This window comes from Desmodus rotundus, chromosome 1, assembly GCF_022682495.2.
Source record: "Desmodus rotundus isolate HL8 chromosome 1, HLdesRot8A.1, whole genome shotgun sequence".
NCBI classification, from domain to species: domain Eukaryota; kingdom Metazoa; phylum Chordata; class Mammalia; order Chiroptera; family Phyllostomidae; genus Desmodus; species Desmodus rotundus.
Genome location: NC_071387.1, coordinates 202,600,969 through 202,626,994, shown reverse-complemented (window position 1 = coordinate 202,626,994; position 26,026 = coordinate 202,600,969). Strand labels below are relative to the sequence as shown.

The 26,026-nt window shown below is 35.4% G+C and overlaps 1 protein-coding gene across 2 annotated transcripts in view; it reads left to right on the top strand.

The window, feature by feature from the left end:
- Window positions 1-26,026, top strand: part of RICTOR (RPTOR independent companion of MTOR complex 2) — a 99,614-nt gene that overhangs the window by 4,172 nt on the left and 69,416 nt on the right. For both annotated transcript variants that reach the window (XM_053914465.1, XM_053914457.1), the window contains exon 3: window positions 24,228-24,325. In XM_053914465.1, coding sequence (XP_053770440.1) covers window positions 24,228-24,325 — 98 coding nt within the window. The remainder of the gene's footprint in view (window positions 1-24,227; window positions 24,326-26,026) is intronic.

Sequence of the window (26,026 nt, the reverse complement as noted above, 5' to 3'; positions counted from 1 at the left end):
GAAGTGTTTACAATGTGAAACAATAAATTAAGTAGTCAGACTGTTTTGGGAACAGAAAGTAGCCCTGAGGAGAGAATAATTCTGATCTGGTAGGTAGAGGATAAGAGAAGGCTTCAGAGAGGGGTGGACTTCTCATAAGAATGGTCCTGGACAAAGTGGAAGGAAATGCGGGCTCTCTGGAGACTGCACCACACCTTAGGAGAGGTGAAGTCTACAGTGGGGAAGAGGAGCTGTGTGGGAGGCCACTGGTAGAATCTGAGAGATGCCGGGGGACTGGGCCAAGGTGCTGAAGACATAAATGAAGTTGAATAAATACAGGCATGGAGGGATCACCTCATTTGTTGATCAAATTCCAGACTGAGTTTGGAATCCTCCTACTCTGTGCAGAGAACTTTTATTTCTTTATTAAGATTGCAGAAGCTGTCTAATATGCATTCCCTTGTCTTCCCTTTATGTTTTACCCTACTTGCCTTCTGTTTCTGAGTCAGAATAAAGCATCTCTGTTCCTTTCCAAGGCTAACCTGGAATGGAATTTTAAGCTTCTAATACTGGTTAATATTCTCTGTAGAACTACGATTTCTTGCTTCTTTATTCCTCCCCTTTGGCTCAGTTTTCTCATGTTCGGCAGCGTATGTTGTGTCCTTCATATGGATCAGGTACTAACTACACTGGGCAGGAGATGATGAAGAGAGATGTGGAAAGATAAAAACAAAGATTACCAAGCTATTGTTTGTCTGTAGGCTCTACAGACAGAACAGTTTATCCTCGTTTCACAGCTTTCTTCCTTAACCACTGTAGTCTTACACACACAGGTCTCCCCCTGTTCTGAAAATAGTGTCTTAAAGGATGCTAGTAACTGCATGCAAAATTCATTGGCATTTTTAAGTTCCCCATTCTATTAGTAGTAGTACTGTAGAAATATATATTATCTCACTTAATCTTCAACAACTTTTTGAGGTTCTCTTATCCGTATTTTACAGTTGAAGATAAAGGCTTTGAAATTCTAAAGGACTGAACTCAGAAAGGTAATTCAGCCAAGGTCACAGGGTTAGTGAGTGACTAACTTATCATGTTCTATAGCCACTACATTATTGCTATTCTTGCAACTCTTTCCTCACTTGACTTGATTAAATATTCTCCTGGCTCTTTTCCTACTTCTTATGCTGCTGCTTCTCTTTACTGGGCTGGTCTTGGGGCTCTTTAAGCAAGCAAGCCCTAAGGCCCTGTCTTGTTCTCTGCTACTTGTGTTACTTCCCTAAGCAGCCTTTTCACTCATGACTTCAAAAATTCATAAATTGAGATTGTTAGAATAAGTAAATTTTTATTCAGACTTTTTCTTCTAAGCTCACACCAGTATCTGTGTCTGGTAATCATAGTCGTGATGTGTGATATGTTACACGCCATAGCATGCCTACTTTTTCCTTTTTAGGAACCACCACCATCCTCTGTTGTTCAAGCTAGAGGTATACAGCTCATCCTCTTTGTTCAGTTGCCAAGTTCTTCCAGTGTGCTTTGCAACTATCTACTGAATCCAATCTCCCCTTTTATTCCCATTGTCATTGGTCTAGTTCACATCATTATCTCATTTGGATGATAGTTCAGTCTTCTTTTCTCTCACCTGTTTTTAATCCCTCTGCTGTATGATTGCCAGGGTTATTTCCCTGAAATCTAGATCTGATTCTCTTAAATAACAAAACACACACACACACACACAAACTCACACTCACACTTGCAGGCCCATTTTTACTCATTGAATAGAGTCCAGATGTCTTTGCTTAGCATTGAAGGCCTTTTATGATTTATTTCAAAATTTTTTCCTGTGCTATCTTAACCATACTATTCTCAATCTGTCTGTCTTCTCTGCATAGTTCACTTACATATTACTCTCCCTCCCTTTATACACAGTGCTTCTCAAAGGGATTGGGGAGAGTTTGCTAGTCAAGTACCAACATCCCCTTTTCTCATTTTTCCCCTTGAAGATCATGCTGTGCCCCTGGTTGAGAATTACTGCTTTAGTCAAAGCAGTAATCTCTTGTTATCTCTTGCCCATGACATGCACTATTTATTTGACCTTGCATAGGTTGTTTGCTTTGCCTAGAATTCCATTTGCAGCACTATTTATCAAATTCCTAGTTTAAGGTCTAGGTCACACACCACTTCTGGAAATCCTTTCTGATCATCCCAGTGGGAATTCATTGCTTTCTCCTTTACTCTTCCACATTTCTGTTTGTTACTTTCTGAATATCACTTACCATTGCCTTATTTAAGTTCTTTGTCCAGTTCTTTTTCCTTCACTGGATCTCAAGCATCTTCTCCACCATCTATTATACTGTAATAACTGAAGCATTTATTAAATGGAAGAATGGAGAGACGGGAATGGGGTGGTATAGTACTGTATTAAGGAGATCAGATGTAAAAGCATTTTAAGTTTGCAGTCCTGAAGAACAATGAACTTGATGGTACCACGAAATGAAGAAATCATTTTGGGAGAGATGGTATTGAGTTGCTTGTTCTTTGAGTTTAAGGCTATTGACTGTCAGAAATGTGTAAGAGATAGCAAATACTGAAATGGACGTTTTAGTTCTGAACTTGTGATTCACTTGTGCTCTGAATAGGGCTTAGAGAGAGGGAAGAAAGTAAGTGGAGAAGGAGCTGAAGATTTGGGTGTTCGGTGAAAGTATGGCGTACTGGAGGAGTGAGTACAGAAAAAGGAGTCAACAGAAGAGAAGAAAATAGCAAGATATGATCTCTGAAGCCAAGAAGGAAGTTTTGGGTTGAAGGGTGGATGAGATTGTAGCATTGCAGTTGGGGTCAGAAGAACTGAGTTATGCTCTTCCCTTAATCTGAGGATGATTTTGGGTTGCTTATTTAACCTCTCTGCGTATCAGTTTCCTAATCTCTAAAATACATACTACTTTCCATTTGTAGCACTTTCACTTTCTGTCTTTGTGATTCTCAGATATCACCATGTTTCTGGGATATTGAAAGGTTAAAGAGAAAGCATTGATAGCCCTGTTAAGTCACTATGAGAGGTATTCCCATAAACAGCAATGAATACATGTAGGAGTGATGCTATTTCATAGCACTTTAAATATAAATTATAGTCAACTCTCAATTTCCTTTTAAGTGATCATATGCAGTGACTTGCTGCCTCCTCCCCCTCCCAGGTCTCAGGCTACTGAAAATAGGGCTGTGAAAAGCACAGTGGGGTGAGTGAATGGTTTGCATGCCTGTGTATCTGTACCTCTGACTCTCACCAAGCTATATACAGTCCACTCTCAGTTACCTGCATTTGATAATAAGGTGAATAATGGTGGAAGAGTGCTAAATGTATAATCTAAATAGCATTACTTATGTGTGCCTTGGGAAGATTTTACATTCTTTCCTCCCCTACAATAAATTTAAGTATCTAGTATATGAATTATTAGCATCAATTTTTATTTCCTAAGCAAATACTATTAAACAGTGGAAATAAAGAGGCTAAAGTACTTGCAGGTGATCTACATGTGAATAATTGAGAGTTGACTGTGCTTTTATGGATCATCCATTGTTTTGTATTTGTGCTTTTGTTAGTGTGGCCAGGTTAAAGTGATTAACAACTTTAAAATTATATCTCTATGATGAATTATGCAGATGCTAAAATAAATGGAAAATAATTATGTAAAACTAGCTAAATATAACATTCTTATGTCCAAAGTCATAGGGTTGAAAGAAAACCTAAACCTACGTACATTCTTAAAATTCTTTTTACGGAGTTATATAGCCAGATTGCATAAACTAAACAATGTACCTGGCAATGAAGAATTTTATATAAAATATAATAAAATTGAGGATATGCTAAAGATTCAAACATCCTGTTTAAGGAGTCAATTGATTAGTAAGAAATACAGAAAGGAGTTTTAACCTTAATTACTTGAATTTTAAAGAATCTGGCTCCTTCAGTTACTTTACCAGTTTTTACCCCTGTATGTTGAAGAATTTGAATTTGTGGCGGTTTGTTAATGTCACCCAGCATATTTTAGATGAATATATTCTATAATTAGGTTAGTAAGTGTTAATGTAAATCAGGAAGACATAATTTTTGGCTTTATGGATTTGTATTATAGCTGGGATATACCTGTATCAGAGCGTAGTTTAAGACTGTAGTATTTGAAGCACCTGCTGATTATCTTTATAAAGGAATCAAAAGTTGGAGGAATTCAGACAAGAATGGGGTAGGTAAGGGATGACCTAGAGGGAAGAAGACCTAGAGAGTCGACACCTGTAAGACCCTTGCATAAAAGAGTAGCATTTGAATAGTTAGAGCTCTGGTTCAGTGCTTAAAATATCATAGCTTAATTTTCTGAACTAACATATTTCTGGCATATTATTCAGTATTTAAGAAAAAACCTTGAGAAAAAGTTGGTGATTTCTGCATGTAAATCTCTACTTCTGAAGACTGATTATATTTTAAAATAGGGTTCTTCTAACCTTTGAAGGCAGTCCTGGACTCAGAGATGTAGGCATATTGTGAAGTAATTGTGTGCTTTCGATTAGGAGTATATAAGTGCTTGGCTGCATTCCAAACCCAAGCATAAATGATTTTTTTTCTTGCATTGTTTTGCACTGTACGTGTCCCCTCTCCCCTTTATTAGCACTGCACGTTCAAAGGGCTGTGTAAATTTGCTGTCAAACTTACTTCTTGATATATACCGTTTAAAAATGGAGGCTAGAGATGGGATAGGGAGCATTTTTGTTATTTTTACACTAAAACGATAATATTTTCTGGAATAAAATTCGAACATGTGACCTGACAGTGATGTAGAATATTTGAATTTAAAATTATCATATGAAAAAACATGGAATGTTTCATTGCTGAATCTAGACACCCTAGCCAGCCCTCTTAAGTTATTTTGGAAAATACTGCTCTATTAAAGTAGCAAAATGAGAGTTGAATTCCACTTGCAGGGATTTTAGTGATCTTGTTCACAATCCAGTGTAATTTTATGTATTTCTTATAATGGATAGAGTGAAGAGACACAGAAACTATAAACAAAGATAGTAACTAAGAAGGAGCAGCTTTCCAGATATAAGTATATTTAACTATTTTTAGATGTGTGCACATACATATTTTTTATCAGTAGTTTCATACTTTGAGAAATCACATCTTAAATAATAATGCTAATTATTTCCATGCTTGATGTTCATCCCTCATATACTAAAAGTTTTAATTGCCCTGTTTTCTTTTCTACTCATAATTCCGTATAATATACTCCCTAACCTTCACCATACCACCATCACCACCAGCCCTCTCCCCCAAGGAAAAAAAAAAAAAGAAACAGAAAAACTGAGGAGAGTAGAGTTGGAGAAAGAGTGAGAAGACTCCAGTGGTCAGAGGTAGGTGAGCTGTGAACGGTGACATTTAGCTATATGGCAGTTTCTGTGTGTGACCAGATGGCAGATGGAATATTGTAGACGTGTTATTTATCACATGTGTTGTAGATAAGTTTTTAATCATATCTATCACATGTGATATTAGTATACAGTCATGATAATGGGGTACCTTGTTTATTTAAAATGACTTGATATTTTATTTTTAAACTTAGGTTCTAAGTTCTAGTGTTATTTTTGGCATATTTAATTTGGTATAAAGCAGGTCAGATTGATCTTATGTCATAAGATTTCATGTGTCATATAAGTTTTTAACATAAGACTTTATAACTTTTTTATGAGTTGAATTTTAGACTAGCATAGTCTTAAAAATGTTTAAACCACTTTATATATTTTAGTAAGAACCTTAAAAGAGCCGTTTTTTCCTTCCTTGGGGAGAGTTTAGTGTTGTGTTCATGTTTTCAGCATTGTTTTGAATACATGAATATATTGTTTATCTAGACAACTGGAAGATATACTAAAAGATGCTGGCTATTTTTCAAAAGGAAATAAAAAGAAGATTAAGACATTTGGATAAATTCTAACAGTTGCCTTTTGCCATGTTATTGCTTTTTCTAATTGTTATCTGGTTTCTTTTAAGAGAGTCAACTTTATTTTTGAATTCTAGGAAAAGTTTTTCACTTACATCAATAATTGTTTCTATGTTGTAAAAGTACCACAGAAAAGAGTGTAATTATTTTTAGAACAAGTAATTATATTGCCACTACATATTCACCTGGGGTACTTGAATGTGAGTGTATTGGAAGAGGTATGTGTGCATATAAATATTATGTGTATCTTTAAGCATATTTGGAAGCTACTTTAGAAACTGACAGATGTCATTCATTATCACTCAAACCTTTCACTGATAAGTAGCTTATTCAAAGAGGTTTGTTCTTTTGTTGAATAGCTATGTTTATTAATAAAATCATTGTATCAGATTAACCAAAAATTTAATAAAAGAATAATTTTTCAGTAATTGGTTTTAGTTTTTGAAACAGTTCTTTTATAAGTATGTACAAATAAAAAGTAGTAGATATAATCAGATTGTGCACTGTCACATGCTATTTGAGAGACTTTTGCCTTTTTCCTCTCGTTTTGTAGGCTGACCACCAAGTATTTATCGAATACCACTAGTGTGTCCAGTATTGTTCTGGTTGCTAGGTGTTTAAGACATGATCTTCAATTACAAAAAAATAGCAGCAGCAGCTACCACATTTTGAACCTTACTGTAAAATGTTGGGAACTGTGTTAAAAACATTACTTAAGTTACCGAATGTAATCTGTTACATGCCTAGGAAATACATATTAATATTCCTGTGAAGAAAGGGTGGCCCAGGGGCTGCCTAACTAGCCCCAGGTCACTTGGCAGTAGGAAAGAGAGGTAGGGTTCAGATCCTGTGTATTGTTTTTGATGCTAAAACTCATGTCCTTAACCCTTCACAGTTTTTATAAAAAGAGGGTAACCCATATTGCTGGAATAACTAGTGACCAAATGAGTATCCTGTGTATTGTAGGACTGTTGATTTGCAACACTCAGGAAGCAAGTTACTGCTTGAGCTCTGAAATAGACATTTTGAACATTTTGGATAAAATTATTTCTAGAACTATTACATATGTCTCTCCTTTTTTAAGAAGAAAATATCTACTATAGTTTAACTTTTTCTCTTTGGCTAGGGACATCATTATGATATCAATTACTGTGTGTATTACTACCCTGTGTAACATTGGACTGCTCTTTTTTATCTTCTGTGCTGTTTCGTTGCTGTCAGTTCTCACTTTACATTGCACTATTGTTTCTCTATTTAACAGTCTTTTAATTCTTCAGTTTTTACTTTCACTGTGTTATAACAGCTATACCTAGACTTGTTAATCTACATGGAAAATAAAGGTAAATGGGTTGTCATTATAAGGAATTAAGGGGGGACTGCTATCAATAATATATATGATTTTAGTGATAAAATTAGTGATGATGCATACTTTGAATTTTTATGGCCATCTTTTGGGAGTGCATGTTTTGCATCCTGGCTATTTTCCAGATGGGTAATTGTCTCATAGCATAGTTCAAGGTAGGTGAGGCATGACTTGATAAAGTAGATATATCTGTGTACAGTATGACCAGTAGGGTTATATAAATGTAGATAACAAAGTACAACATATTACTAATATGGACAAAATAACATTTAATAACATACTAATTGCATGATACAGAGACAGTCTAGCCCTGGAGCTAAGACCATGATGGGCTTTGGAGCCAGACAGATCTGCATTTGAATCTTGACCCTGCCTCTTTTCTCATCTCTATTGGAGATAACACTTATTTGAGGAATGAATAAAATGTTTATAAAGTATTTATTACAGTTTGGCGCATAGATAAAAATAAATAGGTATCAGGTGTTCTCTGTGTTGTCAATTAAAGCAAAAGAGAGAAGAGAGAGAGAAGCCTGAGCTAGAAAAAATAAAAGTGGGGCGTTGTTTCAATGTTGAATGATTAGGATGTGGTTAAATCAAGAAGAATAGGGCATGAGAAAGGCATGATATATGTTACTGGGACAGAATAAAAGCACATAGAAGTTTAGCATTTACATTGGATTTGTAGGGAGGGATAAATTATTGAGGGCTTGAAAACTGTGTGGAGGTATGAGACCCTTTCTTCTTTTTCATGTTAAAATACCTAATGTAGTGAGACAACAGTGAACGTTATTTTAAAATATTTTTAACTGAATAAAAACATGGACCCCAAAATGTTTCTCATAAATGTATAGTTCTATGAATTTTGACAAATTGAAAACAGATAATCAGAGTATTGCAATACCCTAGAAACTCCCATTTTGTCTCCTTCCAGGCACTACTTCCCTCACCCAGGACACACCCCTATTCTGACTTCTAACACGATAGATTGGTTTTCCCTGGTTTTGAGCTTTATATAATGTGCTCATAAGTCTGTACTCTTGTGTGTGACTTCACTTGCCCAGTACTGTGCTGTTCCATCACCGTGTGTGTAGCGTTAACGTTGTTTGAACCAGGCCTGTCCCTGTGTGTTGGGCTGCCGTGATGCTCGTGGGCTCTTTGGATGGGCTGGGGGTTCCAGTGAGTGGGTGGAGTTTGGACGAATCACACTAAGTCCTGCTTTCTTTAAAAATGTTCACCAGTTTTTTGAGTATCTCTTTTGTATCTTCAGCCTGACCTTTTAATTTAATAGGTTTTAGCCAGTTAACACATCTATATAAGTGAATTTTTCCTTTAGTTGTTTTTCATGACTATTTAATGAAAAGGAGCGTAAATAATCAGATCACCATAAAGAGTTCAAAGCTACAGGTTAGAAAGCAAGTTGGAAAAATTAGAAGTGCAATCCAATAAAAGTTTTTGTGGACCTACTTTATTTGGTGGGATGGTAACCAAAATTGGTTTAGTATTCCTACAGAGAAAAACAGAGGGTGATAAACATTGCTTGGTCTTCACTTCAATAATATGCTTCTGTGGACAATAATATGGTCATGTAGAAATATGTGTTAATATGTTAGATTTACAACATATAGCTTTAAATATACATCAGAGTTGAAAAGTTGTTAGTTATAAAATAGAAGTGCGTCTCCTTGAAAAAACATACGTGTTTAAATGTCCAGTTCTTTTTTCTTAAGAGCTCAATAATAGGACATGCTATGGAAATGTTCTACCTTTTTCTTTTGCTGTATGTGATAGTGTTTTATGTTCCTTGACTTGAAAGAAAATTAATTTTTAAAGTTTTTTTAACTTAATTTTTTGTTGATTTTAGTTGGTGATGATTTGGTAAAAAACTTATCCATGGACCATTTCTTTATGTTTATATCTAAGAAATTAGAAATGAATATTCCATAGGAAATTGATTAATACTTGAAAACAACTTGGCAACATGTGCTTAGCATAAATTAGTACAGTAAAGCACATTATACTTATTTCTCTATGCAAAGGCAAGTGTAAATGTGAAAGTGAAACAAAGATATTCAACTATACTGAAGGTGAAGAAATTTCTGATCATTTAAAAGATATTTAAAATTTCTAAATGTTGATCATTTAAAAAAATATTAGTATTCACTTCATTTTAAATTCAGGGTGGGATGAAAGTAGGTTTACAGTTGTGAGAATGCAAAACAGTTTATTTTTGTATTGTATTATAATTATTATTAGATTATTTTCCATATGAACAGCTGTAAACCTTCATTTGCCCCACCGTGCATTTATTCTTTGGAAGCGTGGAGAACAGTGAATTCAGAATTCTCTGAAGTTGAGAACATTTAATAATCTTGAAGATCCTTGCTGATTCTGAGTCTAGACTATTTAATTCACTGAGCAGTTTTAAACTGAGTATGGATTATTAGCTACCAAAGGAATACTTGTTTTTAGTGGGGAGTTTTGAGTGATTGCTTGTTTAATTATATTAATTAGGAATTGCAGAATGCAGTGAATCTTTTTTAACCATGTTTTTTAGGATGTTACTACTGCTCTTAAACATACTGGCACAGCTTATTTTTTTTTCCAACTATTTTAAATGATTTTTCCTAGAATAGAACTGAAGTAGTATGGTAAACTCTTGGCTGTCCAAAATGATTGGAATTTGGTCTGAAATTATGTTTCGATTATTTAAAACATTACCAAATGTGAAGGGTTTATCAAATGAACTGTTGTTTTAGCAGACAGTCTCATGGTTTTATGCTATACTTTGAAGTAGATGTTTCCTTCTGTGCAGTCCCCTTAGAAGGGCACGCACTTGTTCCAGGGGTGATGTCATTGTTCAGGACATTTTAAAAATTCTGCTTCTGACGATTTCTAAAGCTTATAATACAGTCCTTTAAATTGCTGCTTGGTTTGTTCTTTGCAGCTGAATTGGAGTTCGGGAAATGGTCAAATACAAAACGGGCTCATATAATGGGCATTCGTTAATCCATTCATTCATTACTTTGAAAAAAATTAGTTGAGCACCTGTTTTATTCTTAGTACTGCATTAAATACTAGAATGTGTGACAAGGTAAGTTTTCTGACATACCTCTGCTATTTGGGATGAGTCATTATAATCTAGTTCGTGGCTCCCTCTACAACTGTTCTCATTGCCTAACTCTTTTCCTCTTGTTCCAAACAGCCTCCTCGACAGTCCTGTCTACTCATACTCTCTTTTCAGGGCCTTTGTGTGTCTTGCACTCTGTCTGGACTGTCCTTCCCCCAGTATATGTAGGCTTACTTCCTTACTTCATGTGACTCTCTGTTCAAATATCACTTTATCAATGAGGCCTTCCCTGACCATTTTATCTAAAGTAGCCCCTCTCCATCCCCTCCCATTCTTTTATATATTTTTTTTCCCATAGCCCTTGTCAGTACTGCCATTACAGTATTATTTATTGTTTGTCTCCCTAGAATGTAAGCTTTGTGAGGACAGGAACTACTTTGTTTTTTTACCATTGTATCCTCAGTGTCTAGAATAGCCCCACCACATCATATTGTGCTTGATAAATATTTATGGGTTGAATAAATGACTATCAAATTTGTGTTTTAGCTTGAGGGTTCCAGACCAATGTTTTTTTTATTGTTGTTCAAGTACAGCTTTCTGCCTTTTCCCAACACCCCAGCCCTCCCCACCTCCCTCTCCTGTCCCCACCACCACCCGTTATTGTCCATGTGTCCTTTGTAATTGTTCCTGCAAACCCTTCACCCTTTTCCCCTAAATTCCCTCCCCTCTCTCCTCTGGTCACTGTCAGCCTGTTCTCAATTTCAGTGTCTTTGGTTATATTTTGCTTGTTTGTTTTGTTGATTAGGTTCCTGTTAAAGATGAGATCATATGGCATTTGCCCGACCAATTTTTTCACTGCTTAATCAACATCTTAACCATGTAGTCATGTATATCAAACTTTTCTGTTTCAAACTTATTATCTTATTATGCTAAAAGTCTTTCCATATTTCCCACCTGGGTTAAGAGCAGTACTTTAATGGGGCCAAATCAGACACCCTGGAGATATCCTAGCCTCATTCCTTGCCCTTATTCTACACATCAGATCTCCAGTGCTAATAATGATGATAATGATTTTATCTTTGAGGTACCTACACAATCTGTTTTTTCCATTCTGTTGTCATGACTTTATTAAGGCTCTCATTTCTTTTCCTGTGTGTGTGTGCAGACTCCCTGTCTACTCTCTCTATTTTAGTTCTGGCCTTTCCCAATCTACTATCTTTATTGAAGTCGGCAACAAGTTTTCCACAAAGTCAGTCTTAGTTTCCCAGCAGCATTGAGCGTCTTCCTTCTTTGAGCTTCTGTAGTATGTTATGTTACCTTTCTTATAATATTGCTATAATTTGTTCACAGTTAACACATATTTATTTACTTTACTATGTGCCTGCGAACTGTTGTTCTGCCGGTGATTGAATGGTGAGAGAAATTGAGTCTGCCCTTGAGAAGTTTATATTTTAGTGGGGAGAACACAGACAATAAAGATATGAATACAAAATTTTAAGTACTAATAAGTGGTCTGAATAATGTAAAATTGGATATGTGAGAGTTGACTGGTGGTTGGGAGAATTGTCAGAGAAAGACTGTCCCTGGCTGTGATATTTGGTTGATACGGGACTACCTAGAAGGCACCAAGTCTTCCAAGTAGAAAGAACGTAGAGTATAGAGGACTAGAGGTAGGAAAAAGCCTATGTGGCTAGTGCTTGATGAGGGAGGAGAGTGGAGGATACCAGATTAGAGAGATAGCTAGCAATAATCTGGAGATAGTGTTATGCTTGCAAAGGGAAGTCATTAGAAGGTTTTAAGCAGGCAGGAGAGTGACATTATCTGATTATTTAGATTCTAATTTTAGAAGATCACTCTGGCTGCTCTGTTGAGAATGGACTGTTGCTCTGGAGCAGGCCCTGCATGGCACCTGTCACTAGGTCAGTGTTAAATTGAGTAAGTGAATGAATTCATCCTTATGCTTTATGTCTAGTTTGAATCACGTAAGACTTCGTATCCTCTTCAGGAGGAGAAAGCAGCAAAAACATCATTATATGAATGTATTAAAATGTCACTGCTTTGTAAGCTATGTATGTCTAACCTTACTTACTTTAATATTTTGAGTTACTTCCCTGGCAGGGTGTCTCAGTTGGAGCATTGTCTCATGAAACAAAAGGTTGCGGGTTCTATCCCCAGTTGGGGTGCATACAGGAGGCGACCGATCACGTTTCTCTCACACATCAATGTTTCTCTCTGTCTCTGTCTCTGTCTCTCTCTCTCTCAAATAAACAAACATATCCGTGGGTGAGAATTTAAAAAAAAAGAATACAAATGGAAGGGTTAGAAAATAGCATTGTAATAACATTCTTCAGATTTCTAACCCACACTCAAATTGAGTGTCCTGCAGTCAAAGTGTATTTGTTTGTAACTTTTGTTCCTTTATTAGTTTCTGCGAGGGAAGCCCTTAATTACATTCATAGAAGCCACCTGTCAGACAAGTAATCTGAACTATAAATAGTTATGTTTCATAGAGAAAAACAGAAACATGAAAGTAGCTGTACAAGCAAAATGTACAACTTGTAAATAATTCTAATAGGCTGGGTGTGTATCACAGTTTTCTCAGCCTTTAGGCACAGCTGTTCTATTCTTTTACAGGATTCATTTACATGGTGGATTGTTTCTGAGACAGACTTTTTTTCCTCTTATAATAAATGATTCCTAATTAGGGGACTGTGGAAACCTAATGATTTTACAAATATCTTTGTAAAATATGATAAATTAAGACAAAACTTAGCAGAACATTCAGTGATTGTAATCTTTATCCAGTAATTGCTTTTAGTTATTTTTACTCTCAGAAAATGTTCTAGTTTTAGATTGTATTTTTCATATTGTTTTTCTGCAGAAAAATAACATTAAAATAAGCGTCATGATTTCTTTAATGAAAGCCATTTCTGTAGGCTGGTACATGGCCATTGTGTATTCTTTGTATTGACTTGTGTATACTTTGCACCTGTGTAAAAGTAAACAATCTTTGTGAATTTGGTTACAATTTTTTTACCACAGTTACTACAACTCATAACAAGTGTTATAAGCCCAAGCATTCCACTCATCTCTAATTTTGTAGTGAAAAAGGGAAAGAGATGAATGAACTTCAAGACAGCACCTAGCTGTAAGCAGCTCTTCTCCATTTTCTACCTGAGACATCTAAGCCATCTTTACCAGAAAAATCATAAATTCACAAATTACTTATCATGTAAACATAAATAGGATGGAATAATTAGAGGATTCTTAGCAAGGTAAAAAGTTAGGCTTTAGTTCTTCATCTGACTAGTACAGCCTGGGACCGTGATTTCTGGCACTGCCATGAATGTAAACATAGGTGCTTGGACATGTATGTCCTTGAGTTCTTTGCTCGGGGGGAGGAGGGTATAAGGGGACTAAATGGTAATGGAAAAAATACAATAAAGATTAAATTAAAAAATAAAAAATAAAACCAAAAAAATGCTTGGAAAGGAGTAGGGGAGTAGAGAAGGGTCAAAGAATGTGATTTTCTGAAGGTGGATAGCTGGCTTAAATTTCTACCTATTTCTTTTGATGTTCTTAGGCATTGTCATTTAAAAAATTTGTTTTTGACAAGTTGAAATAGGCCAAGGCAATTACATTGTTAATTATATTAAATAGGTTCCTTCTTATTTTAGAAAGTGAGATTCCTTTTCGAAGCAGTAGAAAGATGTTTTGGTTAGATTTGGAGGGAATAATTTTTTAATTTTCATTTCTCAGAGTTTGAAAATAGATTCATTTTAAAGCAGCATGATCTTTTTTACCCCTTTTACATTCATCTGTACTACAGCTATTGTTACTATAATTGATCACAAAGTATTTCATTGTAAATTCTTGTATTTTAATATTCACAGGTCTGACCTGGGGACTTCTTTTGTTATAAATGCCAGATTGTGAAAAATCAAGTTACAGTAACAAATTCTTGTTTACTATAATAAAAGAATAAATGTAATCTGTAATAACTGATAATATAACAAAAATGTTTTTTGTTTTTAAACTACTTACTGAATTATATCTAGAGAGAAGTGAATATATTACAAGCATACTGCTCAATGAATTTTCAGATTGACAAACTTGTGAAACCAGCATCTAGATCAACAGATTGGTATATTTAAACATTTTTATGTACTCATTCTGAATAGTGTATTTATTCAACATATTTTTGAGTGGTTACTCTGTGTCAGCCATTGTTCTAGGTGTTAGGATATCGCCGTGGTGAATTAAAGCAGACTTCTGTGTGGAGAAATAAATATCAGATAGTCACACAAGTGCAGTAATTGCAAACTGGCCTGTACCCTGAATGTGCACTCTCCTGGGAAAGGCAGTGTAATGAGCTACACTGTAGGGTGTTGGATTGTGGAGAATGAGTGTAGACTCTGCAGTCAGATTGTTTATGTTCAAATCATGTTGTCATTTCTGGTATTATTTAGGCAGGTGAACTAATGTCTCTAAGACCCATTTCTTAACATGAGATGATGAAAATAAGAGTACCTACCTTCTGTGGTTGGTATGGAGATTAAAAGAGATTATTTATATAAAAATATTAATGTCCAGTATTAAACGCTCTCTATATGTAATCGTAATTATTATTTTTTTGTCAGTGGGTGTTTCATATTATAACATTCTTATTTATGGCACAGCAGCATATTTCATAGAGTAGATTCTTACCTCTTCTAGACTTAAGATCAAGTAATCCGAAAGGATATCAGAACCTCCCTACATGACATTCTGGCAGTCTTTATATCATGTTTTTATAAATTTCCGGGTGTATAAGAATCAATGACTGTCTCTCATATATGCAGAGTACTGAGTCACTTTTAGGCATGCTTGATTCAGGAATCAGTATTTTTTATAATAACATTGATGCAGGCCAAATAGCTAATTTATTTTGACTTATTTTAACATATAACATTGTATGGTATTGTTTTGTTGTTATTGATTGTTTTTGCTGCATAATGCTTCCTTCAAGTTGTAAAAAAACATTTCCCTAAGTCTATATTTGCTCTGTGATTCCAATTAGAATAGTGGAGCTCATTTTACCCAGTTGGTAAACCTGGATTCATCCTTGATTACTTCCTCTTTCCTCCCATCTCTAATCCATTGTTGGTGAAGTTTATTGCATGGAAGATTCTTGTAACCTCTATTTAAACTTGGCTTTATCCTCTCCTGCTGTGTATTCTCTAAAGTGTCTTTCTAAAACACAGACCTGGTTGTGTTACCTGCTTGCATAAATGTTATTCTTAGTAATTACCCATTGCCCAAAGATGTCTAAGTTTCTTAGTATATCCTGTAAGGTCGTTGCAGTGTGCTCCACTTTGCTTTATTCCCCATCTTATTTTCTGGGAGTAGACTTTCTGGCTGTTCCTTGAGTTCTTTGAGAAAAATACCATATTTTTTTTCATGTGTCCTCGTTGTTTACATCACTACTCGTTTCTATCTTAGGTGCCTAGAAGACTTACTGCTTATGGTCAAGAATTAGTTCCCATGTTAATCAGTTCCCAAATAACACCTGTCTCACTCTCTGGCTCCGTCTTTCAGCCGGTGTTTATTGAGACCCTGCCGAGAGCCTGGCATTCTCTCAGAGGCCAGGAAAGCCTGTGTGAACAAGACAGACGCGTTTCCCGTCCTCACTCGTCTTACAGTCCAGCGCAGGCTCTCTCTAGCACCTTCCTTTCATTTGCTTTGCGTAGTGTTACCTACCTCTCTCTTATATTACTACTAAATGTTAAATGGCCTCTTTTTTCCCACTGAATTTTGATCTCCAGGGCTGACACCATATCTTATGTTTATTAATTTCCTCTCCTAGCAGTTGGCACAGTATATATTGCATATAGTGAGCACTGAAATGTACAATTGAGTAAAACTTAAATATCTAAATACAAAGCTACTCCCAGGGTATTTCAAAACTATCCTTTATAGAATACATGTATATTTTAATTGTATAAATAATAAAGCTGCTAAACACAGTCTGGAGGGAAACCTGTGTGCCCACTATATTTTTTCCCCTGCATAGTGTCAGGGTTGTACTCTTTTCTCTGAGCACTTTGAGAGGAATATTCTGTCATTTAAAGTTTAATTTTAAGCCACTTACATCAATTGTATTTATAGTTTATTCAAAATACCGATTTGAAATAAAGATTATAGCTTCTAATTATTAAGATTATATATTCATACAACTTTTCATAGAATTTCTGTGAGAAGTTCAAATGAGTTACTAATTATTTCCAGCTGACTTCCTTTATTTTTAATGTTCTATACCTAGATCAGCCCTGGTCTATATCTTATAGTTAATAACAAAATGCTCATAATAAACCAGCTAAAGATGTGGTTTTTGTATGTAGAATTTTAAAGCACTCACATCAGTGAACTGATAGATGTTGCTTGTTTAATATATCTAATCAAAGGTACAGAATGATAAACCTTCAGCAAAGACATTTTACTCCTGCATTAGTATATGAACTTTTTCCCCTTTATTCAAAATGAGCAACATTTTGATATTATAGAAAGATGTATTTCAAGATGTATTTCAGATGTGTTACTTAATCCAAAATTGACATGGAGGGAAAGATACCTGAAACCTTGGGTCACTGGGAAGACAGTCTTACAGTGGCACATATCAGCGAAAGTCACCTTACCTCTTACTGCCATAATCGTTATGAGAGTAAGAGAGTAGGACACTGGGACAAGAACCCAACAAACTATTCTCTTTCAGTCTCTGGGAAGAGGCGATGGAGAGCAGATGCAGTTGTAAGAAAACCTGACAAATATGAGTTGAAATTTAACTATCCCTATGGTGACCACATCATTTATAATACAAACTGGGATATGTTGGGGAGTAAAAGGAGGTAGTATAATAAATACACTGGCACAAGAAGTGTACATTGTAATCCAGGCAAATCAGATGCATACAGTCAAAACTGCTGCAATAGTGGTATGAAGAATGTGTTGTGGGAACATAAAGAGGGAGAGCTTGTAACTTCGGGAAAACATTTACATGTCTGAGCCAGACTTCTAAAAAATGAGAAGGATCTCCCCCTGGTTGGGTAGAAAAATGGCATGCCAGGCTGAAGAAATCTAGTGCTATCTTGGTACCATGTAGCCCCGCCTCTATTTAAATCATTCCCTCTTAATAAGTGATTCATGTCTGTCATTCTTCTAAAACAGCCCTACTAAAATGTTAGTTTTTACTATAATAAACCTAATGTTTAAGAAAATTATAACTAAATTGATTTATTTGCAGTAGTAATTGGTAGGTTTTCCTTGCCCATGTCTACTATGGTATTTATATTTAAAATATACCAGTGATTAAAAGGTTATCTGCTCAGATTGCTTCAGATGAAATGTTATTTTCAGCATATTGAGGGAAGATAATACTTGTTCTGCATTCCAATAGTTACACCAGAAAAAAAAATTGGGTGAAAATTAAAAAGGTAACATTATAAGAAAAAAAAATGTTCTGCTCTATGCAAAGATGGAATAGGCTCTCTGGGAAGATCCTGAGTTCCTCTGCATTAGAGGTAAAAAGAAGACCCTTTTTCCGGGATGCTATCATTAGGATAGGTCCTTTTCCTACTAAATTAGATAGCTCTTTGATACTAACAGTTGTTAGAATTATAGGACACTTTAGAGAGTTTGAAGCAGTGCTTCCTCAACCTCTGGACCTGTGGGTCAGGTGAGAAGGTGCACTTACTCTTAGTGTCTCTGCTGGTAGAGAAGACATTTACTGTTGGCAGTTGCAGAGATAATACTAGCTGTGGTAATTTCCACATATTTTTATTTGCTCATAATCATAGATAATATTAAAGATATAATTAAGTACATAGCAGATTTATGAGGCCATGTTTAATTTTGTTATATTCTTTTTTTAAGTTTTAAATTTTTTTTCCAATTTTTAAATTATTTTATTGTTGTTCAATTACACTTGTCGGCATTTTCTCCCCACCTCTCTACCCCACCTCTCTACCCCACCCCAGCCAAACCCACCTCCCTCCCCTGCTTCCACCCTCCCCCTTGATTTCGTCCCTGTGTTCTCCATAGTAGTTCCTGAAAACCCTTCTCCCCACTGTCCCCTCCCCCTCCCCTCTGGCTGTTGTTAGATCGTTCTTATCTTCAGTGTCTCTGGTTATATTTTGTTTGCTTTTTTCTTCTGTTGATTATGTTCCAGTTAAAGGTGAGATCATATGGTATTTGTCCCTCACCTCCTGGCTTATTTCACTTAGCATAATATATTAAATTCTTATGTGCCCAACTTTTCTAGCTCATACATTGCTTATGTAGCATTTGTTTCTGTGATTTCATAAATAAGTCACAAAAAATATTATTCATCTCTGCTTTCCTCATTCATCTGAAATTTTTAAGGCAAATGGGATAATAAAAGTTTTTTTAAAAAATGAGAAATCTTGAATCCTAAAAGTAATACTCTAAAACCTATAACAAAAATTCATTAATTTTGACAATGATATGTGAGTTAAACACTTGCTTAGGCTAACCACATAACTTTCACATGATTAAGTCATAGCAATTGTTTTTGCTAAACAATAACATTAAATTATAGTTGCTATTATTTATTATCTCTTATGGGCTAGGCATTGTGCTAGGAAAGCTACACCTCACATCTTATAACAATGCTGCTAAGGTAGGTAATTATAATTTTCACTATACATATAAGGAAATGGATGTCCATGAGGTTACATGGTTTATAGACAAAAATGCTACATTTGAATCCAGTTCTTTTTCATTCCAAAATTGTTGTTTCCATTACTCCCAAACAGTATGCCAGTAGTTTGTGGACATTAGTTTACTATGTGTACTCGAACCTAAATTTACATAACAGTCTATTTTATGTCGATATTATTAACAGATCAGTATATTAATATAGTTCATTGTAGCGTGTTTAAAAGCAGCATATACTGAAAACATTTAAAAATAAATACATGTTTACTTGCACATACGAGGTCTGTCCAGAATGTATCCATCCATGTAATATGAAAAATAGAGACATTTATTGAAGAAGATACAAGAACCATTGTACATAGGACAATGACAGCTCAGTCCCCTTCAAAGTAGGCGCCTTGGGACCTCACACAGTTCTCCCAAATGTTGTCAGCTGCCCCCGTCATCTTTTCCTGAATCTCATTAATGGTCTGAAATCTCTTTCATTTCAAAGGTGATTTTAGTTTTGGGAAAAGCCAGAAGTCACAGGGCACCAAATCTGGGTTGTAGGGGGCTGAGTCACCTGGTTGATTTGATGTTTCGCAAAAACACCCTGCATGAGATGTGATGCATGAGCGGGTGTGTTGTCATGATGAAGCTGCCAATCACCAATTGCCCAGAGCTGCGGCCTTGTGAATCATCCAAATAGTTTCCACAGAGGAATGTTCAAGCTTAGCACAAAATCTGATGCAGATCCATTGCTCTGCACGCTCAGTCATTTTGAATGCAATGGCTACACAGTATATGTGCTCACTCAACGGCGTCTACTGCCCCCCCCCCCCCCCACTGACTAGTGCAGTGAAGTTATTGTTCACACGTGAGCATTCCAATCCACTCTCCTTGGCTGCCAGGTTACATTGATGTCATGCAAACTGTTCTCATTATGTTAACAACACCTGGGCTTTTTCTGGACAGACCTAATATGTACATTTATGTGGGTGCATGTACATAGATATGCATATACACAGAATTATGTGGAAGGGGGAATTGTGTGTATATGTAGATATGTTGATATAGATAGAGAAAGGTTTATTTACTGCAGTTTTCTCTTGGTGGTTTTCTGTGTATATGTATGTATCTATGTATATGTGTGTGTGTTTATAAAATATTAAATTGCTGGGTATTTATAGTTGACATCAGTTACTTCATTACCTCCAGAGAGATGTATCAGGAACTTACAGTTTATACAATAAGAGGAAAAGAGCCACTGTAATTCTTATAGTTCTTTTGTGTTTTGCTTCCTTGCCATTGAAAGGCTGGTCATCACAGCCAGCTAGGCACAATTTTTTTTTTCTTTTTCCTTTAAGCAGCTGTGGGTTTCCTAAACTTCAAGTGTTCAGAGAATATCCTAGTAGATTATCTCATTTGTGCTTTATACATCTTACATACCACTATTATTGTCACAGTTTTGGAAAAGCTAAATTGGAATCATTACATGAGAGCAGGAAGAAATAGAGGTAAACCTGTCCTTAAATTTCCTTTTGTTTCTCCCCATCTCCCCCACCTGAGTAAAAGTCACATTAATGTCAGCTTGCTCACTGCTCTTATAGTCTTAAGTTCTGACTTTAGCATAGAGTTGGCAAACTGCAGATCCTGCCAAGCCCATTTTATTGAAACATAGCCACATTCATTCATTTATGTATTTTCTTTCTTTTTTGTTTTTTATTGTTCAAGTACAGTTGTCTCCCCCTTGGTTTTGCATTTTCCATGATTGCTTTCTTGGTACAACAGCAGAGTTGAGTATTGCAACAGAGACCTTATGGCTAGTAAAGAATATTTACAATATGACCTTTACAGAAAAAGTTTGCAGACTTTTAATTAGCCAATAAGGAAGAAACCAGGGATTTCTCATTTCATTATGATAGGACCATTATAGCATTTCATGTCTGAAATGGCCCTAATACTCTTTTGAATTAATATTCCATGAAGAAACTTTGAAATTCTTTCATAGTTAGGGATTCCTATAATACATAAAAGAAAAAGGGGGTGAGGAGGAAAATGAAGTAAAAAGTCTAGTTCATTTTGACTTATATTGACAATAACATCTGTATTATAGTGTGTTAAGTTCACTTTATATCATCACTCATGAGACAAACATTTGACCCGGTGCTGGCTTCTTACCACCTGTTAGTTTTCAAATTGTGTACATGTCTTTTGCTTTTTGCTTTTCTCTTATTGTTGTTGTTGATTGTGTGTTTTCTTCCACTTCTAAGGTTAATTAAGGAAGCGTCTGTCTTGATTATTGATGTATTCCAGTACCTAAAAGTACCTGACCATAATAGTTGTTTAGTTAATACTCATTGAATGAATGAACTCAGATAGGTTTTATTTTGAGTATGAGTGCGTAAGATGATTGTTACGTGGTTGTGGGTTTTTTAAATAAAAAAGTCTGCAACCATTTTGTACCTAGAAAATAGGCAATAATTAGAAAAGATCTGCTAGTCTTTATAGAGTATATATCTTTTCAGACTAATCATCCTAACTATGAATCCTATCAGATTATTACATTGTAGTATCTTCACTTTAGTGCAACTTTTTGTTTGGTGCCTGACATCCTAATTATAAATTGATGTAAAAGGATCAGGTTATATATTTCCATTAGCTAAATTTAACACTGGCTTTAATGACCCATAACTGACTGCTAATTGATGTAGCTTCTAAATTACTATAAGTGGTGTTAGAATATGTCTTTATAATTAGTGATTTTTGAGAGTATCTTAAAAGTGAAAATGAAAACAGCTCATCGTTGGGTGGAATCAGATCTCATTAAAAAGAATTGCAAGGGACCATGTTATAAGTGAACCAGTAATGTTAAGGTGATTTAACTATACTTGAGAAATTTATAAAAACTTTACAACAACTCTTAAAATTGGATTGAATTTTATTGGATGTACAACACATATTATTCAAAATGTATAGGAGATGCTCTAACACCAAAGGAATGATCTCTGTATGTTGCAATTTCAAAGTGATTGGAAATAGCTGAGATATGTAGTGTGCTTGTGGGTCTGACATACACTGATTTGTGGTTGTCATGGCTAACACCCAGTATAACAGATTGGAGGAAGGTGGGCAGATGCAAGCTAAATGTAAAACAGGATAATGCCAACAGTTTCATTTGCTGAGAAAACACTAATTCAAAACAAACAGTTCTTTGGTTTGTGTTTACATAAAAATCTCAAAGTAAGTCATAATGGCTCTTGAACTGAAATATCTGCAATGTGATACATTTTTTTAGATTGTGTTTTTGTTTTGTTTAAAACAAAAAAGATGCTGAATATGTCAGTATAAAAGTAGCTTATGGAAGCCTGAGGAAATTGACACTATACCAGGAGTTGGCAAAATACTGACCATGGGGCCATATTTGGCTGCGGTTTCTTTTTGTAAAGCAAGTGAGTTAAGAATAGTTTTTATACATTTTTCATAGCATTTTTAAATTTAAGTGTTTTGAAAGCGATCTACTATCTTCTCACTTGCTTTGTTTCCCATGAAAAATTTGCTGTCATCCTTTCTTTGCTCTTGTCTATGTAACTTGTCTCCCCCCCCCCCCCCCCCCCGGCAAATTTTTGATCTGGTTACATTAAGATTTTCTTTACCAGTGTTTTTGAGCAATTTGACTTAAGATATGCTTTGGTCTAGTTTTCCTAATGTTTCTTGTACTTGGGGTTGGTTGAGCTTTTTGGATTTATTGGCTTATTTTCATCAAATCTGGAAAGTTTTCATCTGGTACTTCAAATAATTTTTCTGTCTCCCATTTCTTCCCATTGAAGACTCCAGTTACACATACAATTGTATTAGGCCTGAAGCCCCATAGTTCACTGATTGATGCTCTTTTGTCTTTTTCTCTTTGTGTTACATTTTGGATAGTTTCCATTGCTTTGTTTTCAAGTTCACAGTTCTTACCTTGCATAAAGAGTATTATGCTGTTTTTTTCCCATCTGGGATATTGTAGCTTTTTATACACCTTTCATGCCTCTCCCTAACTTTTTGAACATATAGACTATAGTTATAAAAATTGTTCTGATGTCTTTTTCTGCTAATACTAATGTTTGTGTCAGTTCTGGGTCATTTTCAGTTGAAAGTTTTTTCTGCTTATTGTGGGTCGTGTTTTCCTGCCTCTTTGCCATGCATGCCTATAATTTTTGACCAGATGATAAACATTGTAAATTTTGCTGTTACATGCTTCATAGTTTTTTTCTGCTTATAAATATTGAGCTTTGGTCTGAGACACAGTTTAGTTACTTGGAATCATTTGAAAGCTTTCAAAACTAGCTTTGAAGATTTGTTGGATGGGGTCAAAGAAATGTTTAGTCTATATCTGATACCCACTACTGAGCTAAGACTTCTCAATTTGGCTTCTCAATTTGTGTGTGAGGAACAAGCACAGCTTTCTGTCCTGTGTGAATGCAAGGTCCTCTTCCCTTTAATTCTTTTAAGTGGTAATTCCTCATACACGTACATGCACCAGTCATTGCTACACTGACTACCTGAGGCATCCCTTTGCAAGGTCTTTAGAGTTCTCTCTCTAATACTTCTTGCTCTCCTTGGACTTTGAGCTCTGTCTCTTCATCTGAAACAGTTTGCCTAGGTTTCTCTTGTCAGCGTCAAAGCCTGAAGACTCTATTAAGACTGTAAGCTGGGACAGGTGTAGAGCATACTTCCTCGTTTCTCATCTCAGGGACCATTTCTTCTTTACTTGCTGATGTCCAGTGTCTTGAACTGTAGTTTCATTTGTTTTGTCCTGTTTTTTTGTTTGTTCAAATAGGATAGTAATTTTGGTGCCCATTATTACTACATTGTAGCTAGGAATGAAATTTGGGATATTGAAGTGTTAAGATTTAATAGTTGGAGAAATCCAGGTGATGACACAGAGTTGGACCACAGATTTAGGTGGCATGTAGATGTGAAGGAGAGTGAATGAGGCATCCATGTGGACTTTGACATCACCCAAGTGGATGGATTTGAGATAGAGAATAAGAATGTAAACCAAAAGCCAAATTGTAAAATTCTAATACTGCATGCTATATGTATTTGGTTAGGAAAATACTTTTTAAAATTATGTTAAATTACCTGTCTTTTCTTCTAGAGCCTTCTGATAACTTAAGGGAGATTCTCCAAAATGTGGCCAAACTGCAAGGGGTTTCAAATATGAGAAAGCTCGGCCATTTGAATAACTTTACTAAGGTAAGTACCTCGAATCTTTATTCATGTTATCATCTAAAATTTGTTTTTCCTTACTATACTTATTAGATGCTTCTTAACAATCATTAATAAGAATTCTTGAGTATTCACTCAGTATTAGTGCTTTCCTATAACGCTTCTTATGGATTTTGTCATGTGCTTTTAAGTTTAAAAATGTATTTGAATAATGGAAGTATTATAAACTTGTAGAAAATTTGGTAGGTTCAGAAAAGAATAAGGTAAAAATTATTGAGAAGTCCATAATCTAGTCTTCACTGTTATTCACATAACGATGTATTTATTTTGCCTTTTTGTACTTATTTTTATTTGGTGATATATGACATGTTTGTACGTAAGTACGTGCGTGTTGCATATTACAGGCATGACCATAATTCCCAGAGAAATATTAGAACTTTCTCTTTCTCTGATGGTCTGTTCCCATTGTCTGGACCTCAGTTATATCCTAAGATAAATATATGGGCCCTCATCCCTAATAAATACTGACTTGATCTCTATTAGCGGCCAGGAATTCCTGAGTTTGATGTATTGGTATGTTTTTGAACCTGGTAATTCTAGACAGCCAACTCTTGGAAACACTAAAATGCTAATTATTTGAGGTGATGCCATAAATATAAATCAGAATGGATCCTTTCAGAAAGAATTTATTTTCCCATTTTAGTTTACAAAATAAAAATTGTTCTGCTCCATTTTAAATGTCGGGATAATTGCATGTTTTAACCTCTTCCTACTCTGAATATGGTCCACAGACCAGCGCGTCAACTTAGCGATTGTTTGAAAGGCTCTGTTTTCAGCCCCAGAGTCAGAATGGACACTTTAGTAACGATTCTCTGGGGAATTTCTGTATATGGTAAAGTTTGAGTGGCTCTGTTTAACCCTCTAAAATCTTTAATTCTTTCCTATCTAGTAATTAGACTGTGGCTTAAGTTTGATTTGATTTTATAGAAATATAAGGGTATAAAAACATAGTCACTATGTAAAAAAATTATTTTGGCAACATGGTGTTGTGCAACAAATAAATAATAGGTTAGATTTTTTCATAGTTAGGGAAGCAATACATATGCATTTTTAGTGAAGTTTTGAGATATTCTGGCATTTATATTTATCTAACGGATGAGAAACTTGTTTTATATGAAGGATGAGAAAGGGATTTTTTAAAAACAACTTTCAAAAACATTGAATAGGTGCTTGGGAAGGGATTTTCAAAACTACCCCTATGTATGCTTTTAAGGGGATGGAACTAGAGAGCATTATGCTAAGTAAAATAAGCCAGGAGGTGAGGGACAAATACATATGATCTCACCTTTAACTGGAACATAATCAACAGAAGAAAAAAGCAAACAAAATATAACCAGAGATACTGAAGATAAGAACGATCTAACAATAGCCAGAGGGGAGGGGGAGGGGAAAGTGGGGAGAGGGGTTTACAGGAACTACTATGGAGGACACAGGGACAAAATCAAGGGGGAGGGTGGAGGTGGGGAAGGGAGGTGGGTTCAGCTGGGGTGGGGTGGAGGGATAGGGAGAAAATGCAAACAACTATAATTGAATAACAATAAAATTTTTAAAAAAAGGATGTAATGAAACTATTCAATAACTTCTTTTGCTACACTGGTCAGATAATGGCAAGTCTTTAAGACCCAATGTTGTTCCAGCATTGCCAGTGGCATCTCCTGTGTTAACTCC